The sequence below is a fragment of the Xyrauchen texanus genome, chromosome 4 (assembly GCF_025860055.1).
Source record: "Xyrauchen texanus isolate HMW12.3.18 chromosome 4, RBS_HiC_50CHRs, whole genome shotgun sequence".
Taxonomy (NCBI): domain Eukaryota; kingdom Metazoa; phylum Chordata; class Actinopteri; order Cypriniformes; family Catostomidae; genus Xyrauchen; species Xyrauchen texanus.
Genome location: NC_068279.1, coordinates 1,406,303 through 1,412,133, shown reverse-complemented (window position 1 = coordinate 1,412,133; position 5,831 = coordinate 1,406,303). Strand labels below are relative to the sequence as shown.

Here is a 5,831-nt window from a genome sequence, read left to right as displayed (position 1 = left end):
AATAAGAACATCTTATTCAAGAATAAGTCTCTATTTTATGATAATTGGTTCAATAATGGGTTCATTTTAGTGGAGCATTTGTTTAATTAGCAAGGTCTTTTATTCAGATATTCAGAATTTCTTTCTGAATACCAAATACCAGTAACCCCAAAAGAATTTGCTACAGTAATGGGTGCTATTCCCTCTGGTTTATGTAAAAACCGTAATTACTTCACCCCAGTATCTACTGCATCCTTTCCTAAACCTTGTGATACTTCTGTTGGTCAAATCTGTTTTTCAGAGTCGAAAGCTAAAAACTATAAGATCTTTATTTCTTAAGGATTTGATTTCTGTTCCACCTGTTATTTCCTTTTGGAATAATTTGTTTGGAAAAAAATCTGGTCTTTACAGCAGAAATTCATTCTCACAAATAAAGTGAAAGAAATGTCCTTTAAGTTGATACACCGGTTCTATCCTGTTAAGAAATTTATACAAAGATTTCAATCTGACATTGAGCTAACATGCTCTTTTTGTGTGAATTCTGATGAAACAGTGGTTCATTTATTTTGGTCGTGTCATTACACTCAGAAGCTCTGGAATGATATTGATGTTTTTATCAAGTGTAAGATTTTGCCGGGCTTCTCAATACATATGAGAAACATTATATTTGGGTATTTTGATTCAGACCCCACAAACGAAAATGTCTGTTTTGTTATTAATTTAATTATTTTCCTAAGTAAATTCTATATTCACAAATGCAAATTTTTAAACTGTAAACCTATCTTCTCTGTCTTCTTAAAAGAAATAGAAAATTATCTAAATTTGATTTCAGTATCTACTAATAAGAAAGCCATAAGGACTGTTAGAATCTGCACTGCATTTGATCTCTTCATGTGAACATTTTTGTGTGATGTAATGGCCCTACCTCTTCTTTTATTGTTATATACATTATTATTATTATTATCTTTTTTTGTTTGTTTTTTTGTCTTCTTTATTGTTTTGGTTGATATTATGTGATGTACGTATGCTTTTTCTTTTGTATGTTCCTGTTCTTTGCATTAAAAAAAAATTCAAAAAAAAACAACGGGAAGTAATAATTTTTTTTGTGCTGCTATTATTATTATTATTATTATTATTATTGTTGTTGTTTTTAGTATTAGAGTCACACATACATATTCAGATTTGGCATTGTGCTCATGTAAGGACATTTTTGAAAGATTTGACCAGATTTATAATTGATAACATTGAACCCACTTTTTCGTTATATTTGGTTTTACTAATATCCCCTCAAATAAAAGGAAAGAATACTATATTATAAATTAAATTTAAATTTTTGCTAAATTTCATAGACATAAATGTAAGTACAGTAAATCCCAACCTTTGTTTTTGGTTCTTGAAAAAGAAATTCAAATATATATAAAGACTATTTTTCATTCACATAATAAGAAAGCAATTAAAACTGTTTCTATATGTGAGTCCTTCAATATATTTACATGATGTTTAGCCCCCCCCGGCTGTATTGTTTTTCTCTTTATATATGTATTATCCCGAGGGGATTCACACGTGAATGACGATTTGCACATTCAGATTCATGGATACACTCGTACATTTTAAACATACGAAACTTTTTGCGACTAGTTGTATATCTATGAAGTATGTTTTGCGTTTGTAAAATATATTTTACGTATGAATACTTTGATTTTGCGCATGTGAATAGCTTTTTGTGAATATATATTTTTTTCACGCACGTGATTTTTTTTTTTTTGAGTACGTGAAAAAGTTTCATGCATGTGAAATTGTCTACGCATGTGTGAATAATTTTTTGTGCGTGAATTATTAATGAGATTGATTTGGCTCCATATTTTTGCACTCGTACAGTTGTTTGTATGTTGTGATGTGTCCGCAGGTGGTGAAGAGGGGCATGGCTCCTGGCGGAGGAGGTGAGGTGCACTTCAGCTGTCCTGTGCGCAGATCCATGAAACCTATTCAGCTCACAGAACCCGGAAAGATCAAGAGGATCCGAGGAACGGCGTATCCTTGTTTGAGAGAGACTCTGAAAATATGAAGGGGGGGATTTATATTTATATTTAGTGTCGATTGACCCTTGACCTCTCGTGTCAGATTCTCGGTGCGAGTCTCTCCTCAGATGGCGAACAGAATCGTGGATTCCGCGAGAAGTGTCTTAAACAAATTCATCCCGGATATTTACATCTACACGGATCACATGAAGGGGGCAAACTCTGGGAAGTACGTGGTGGTCATGTTGTTCCATTTCTCTGCCACTAGGTGGTGATGTTTGTGCTGATGGTTTAAAAGAATATTCCACTTTTTAACGAACACCTCTTAAGAGTCACGAGGTGGAATCCAGGGCGTGCTGAGTGACTCCAGCCAGGTCTCCTTAGCAACCAAATATGCCCGGTTGCTAGGGAGGGTAGAGTCACATGGGGTAACCTCCTCGTGGTCATGATTAGTGGTAAAAAGTAAATAATTTTTACAGTGTTAAAATGAGACTGCTGTATTAGAATAATTTACTTGTCTAAAGTAATATCCAGTATTTAAACTCCTGTTATGAACATGTGAAGCCGGTAAACAACTTTCGCAAGGATACTAAAAAAGGACTGTTTACATAGTGAAAACTCCACACGGAGGATTAAATTGGGAAATTCTGGACAGATTAAGTGAAATCTGGATTGGTGTCAGCTCTGACATTTTTAGACGGATCGGGTATCGGTCCGACGAGCGCGGTCCAAATCTGATATTGTGTGTTAGTCCTGCTCGTTATGCTCAAGCTTCAAAAATGACATAAAAGAACCATAAAAACACCATTAAAGTAGTTCATATGACTTGTGCATTTTATTCAAAGCCACTTGAAGATGTGCGAAAACTCTGAATCACAAAAGACAGTTTAATAATTAAATATATAGTTTGCGCATGCAGTGCGTTAGTGAGTGCCACTGTTTTGTTGACACACACACTTGCAATATTTGAGCGCTACTCACAAACATCCTCTCAGATGTAGATGCTCAATAGTTCGGTTCACTTATAATATACATTTAGAACGGCACCGGAGGAGCATGTGACCAGAATTTGAATAAGAAGCGAATTAAACGACTGTGAACTACAAACAGACACACACAGGACGTCCTGGAGACTTCAGAATGTCAAAATAAAAGCGTGAGGGGTTAAAAGTTAAAGGTGCACCATTGAGATATATTACTATATATTACTGTTTATTTAAAATTCTAAAAGTCATTAATAATAATAGTAATAATAATGAGTGTATCGTGAGCTCGTGCTGGACTGAATTCTTCCGTTTCAGTGATGGGAACGTTCATTGCTCGCTTTCTGTATATCAGTGTTTCCCAAACTGGGGTACGTGAATGACATTCTGAGATTTCAAAATGTGAGAAAATATCCGGGATTGGTCTTTACTGCATCTGGTCTAATAATTCATTGTGTGACGCATATTTGCATTGCTTTAACACCTCTTTGTAAGTCCCGCCTTCTCGCACATCATTAGTTGATTTTAAGAGACTTTTAGCAGCTATTGGCCAAATTCCTGCCTGTCAATCTCTCCGTGAACGTGCAAAGCACTGTTGTGTTCGGCATGCAACTGTTGCTTGACCAAAAAGTTTACAGAAGATTTGCACAAATAATTCCCATGTTTTCATCCAGGTGGAGATCCGTGGGAAGCAGAATGTACGACACTTATGTTAGTTTTATCTTCATTTGCTGCTCAACAGTACAAAACCGTAATATATATATATGTGTGTGTGTGTTATGCTAATAGTCTTTCACTGTATTAAAGTTTGCATTCATAGTAACACTAATTTGAATCTGGTCATGCCGTTCTTTCACATTCATCACAGACTAAAATAACATTCAAACACAGTTCATGTATTTCTCACTGGCAAAAATAATCGTGTGTCGAAACACCAAAATAATTGTCATAAAAGTCAGAAAATATGCAATGAAATAACTCAATCTCTTGCGGTTTAAAAATGCATCTACTCATGCGTCGTGCGTCACACAAGTATCTTTTTTTTGCCAGCCAGACTCATTGCTAGGTGACGTAGCTTTAGTGATGGCAAGTCAAATACTTCACTGTTTAACCAGACTCGCACATGTCAGTCATCCACGATTTTAGTTTTAGTGTTTTTTTTTCTCCACGGTTTAAAATGTAATTTGTATTTGAGGTTGGATGCATAAGGAGTTTTGATTCTGATGGTATAAGTTCGTAAGCTTTGATGACAGCTGTCAGACATTTAGTCACCAAATAATTTTCTACCTTCACACACAGTAATTTCCACTTGCTCGCTAGAGACCTGTTTTCACATTGTTGCATGATGTTTTTTATAAATGGCACAATAACATCTGATTTAATGTGATGAAGTATGTATATGTATGTAAACACATCATTTACCACAGATGTAAGGTGCTGAAAAAGCTTGAAAATGCTCCTTGAAAACTATAATGCCAAGCGTTAAGCTCATCAGATCAGTCATTATTAATGTGATCTTGACTTTTATATGTACATCTCAGGGTGTGAGGGACATCGCCAGTGTGTGTCTGCAGATCGGCTACCCTGCCCTCGCCTCCGTCCCTCACTCTGTCATCAATGGATACAAGAGGGTGCTGGCTGTTGCCGTGGAAACCGACTACTCCTTCCCGTTGGCTGAGAAGGTAAAACTCCTTTCGTCTTAGATCTCATCATACACCGATCTTGTTGCCGTTCTGTCGTTCTCCCTGCATGTATCGATCAGTTTCCTGCAATCCCCATCCGTCAACGTCCCCGGCAGATAGTGACGCTTGGTCTCAGACGGTCCTTAGAAATATTTGTCCGTTTTAAATGCTTGATGGATCTATAAACATCAATGTGTCAACATCACAAGCGTTATGTCGAGATCTGCTGTCTCCGGTGTGTAACGTCCTCTCCTCCCTCCACAGGTGAAGGCTTACCTGGCCGACCCCACCGCCTTCGCTGTCGCAGCTCCTGCAGCCGCTACTGCTGAGGTGAAATCTGCTGCTCCTGCTGCCAAAGAGGAGGTGCCCAAGGACGAGTCCGAGGAGTCTGATGGGGACATGGGCTTCGGCCTGTTTGATTAAACTGCAGAATGAACATCAGTCTGTCAATTTAACCTCAATAAAACACCTGGAAACAAGAACAGTGACTGAATTAATTTGCTGTTAATGCATTTTGAAATTTATGTGGAAATTTTAAAATTGTTTAGCTTCAAAACCGAGTGGGCTGTGATCCATTTTCCCAAATCAGAACTTGAATTGTTACTCTTAGTTGACACTTTCATCCCAAATGTTACATGTTCAACCACCTTTGAATAATCTGAGGTTCAATGTGTTCAGGACACAATGAGAGGTCATGAAATAACCCTTGTGGGTTTTAAACAAACCTTTAAAGATTATGTTAATGCGTGGACAACTAAAGTTTAACCCCGTCATGGCCAGCCCAATCTCTAGACCTGAACCTCATTGAAAACCTCTGAAACGTGATCAAGAGGAAGATGGATGGCCACAAGCCATCAAACAAAGCAGAGATTTCATTTTTGCTCTAGAATTGGCATAAAGTCACACAACAGCAATGTGAAAGACTGGCAGAGAGCATGCCAAGACGCTTGAAAGCTGTGAAAATCTTGGTTATTACACCAAATATTGGTTTCTGATCTCTCCTAAGTTAAAACATTAGTATTGTGTTTAAAATTGAATATGAGCTTGCTTTGCATTATTTGAGGTCTGAAAATAAGGCATCTTTTTTGTTATTTTGACCAGTTGTCATTTTCTGCATATAAATGGTCTAAAATCCAATTAACTTGACAGATAAACGATTAATGAACATG

At 36.9% G+C, this 5,831-nt stretch overlaps 2 protein-coding genes across 2 annotated transcripts in view; both read left to right on the top strand.

The window, feature by feature from the left end:
* Positions 1-1,889: 1,889 nt before the first annotated feature.
* The window catches only part of rcl1 (RNA terminal phosphate cyclase-like 1), a 146,759-nt gene continuing 142,817 nt past the window's right edge, over positions 1,890-5,831 (top strand). The window contains exon 1 of the mRNA XM_052125931.1: positions 1,890-2,010. Coding sequence (XP_051981891.1) covers positions 1,901-2,010 — 110 coding nt within the window. The 5' untranslated portion in view covers positions 1,890-1,900. The remainder of the gene's footprint in view (positions 2,011-5,831) is intronic.
* On the top strand, positions 3,301-5,085 carry LOC127636869 (60S acidic ribosomal protein P0-like). The gene is made up of 3 exons (XM_052117656.1): positions 3,301-3,351; positions 4,522-4,662; positions 4,927-5,085. Exons 1-3 carry the CDS (start codon positions 3,301-3,303, stop codon positions 5,083-5,085), a joined length of 351 nt encoding a protein of 116 aa, XP_051973616.1.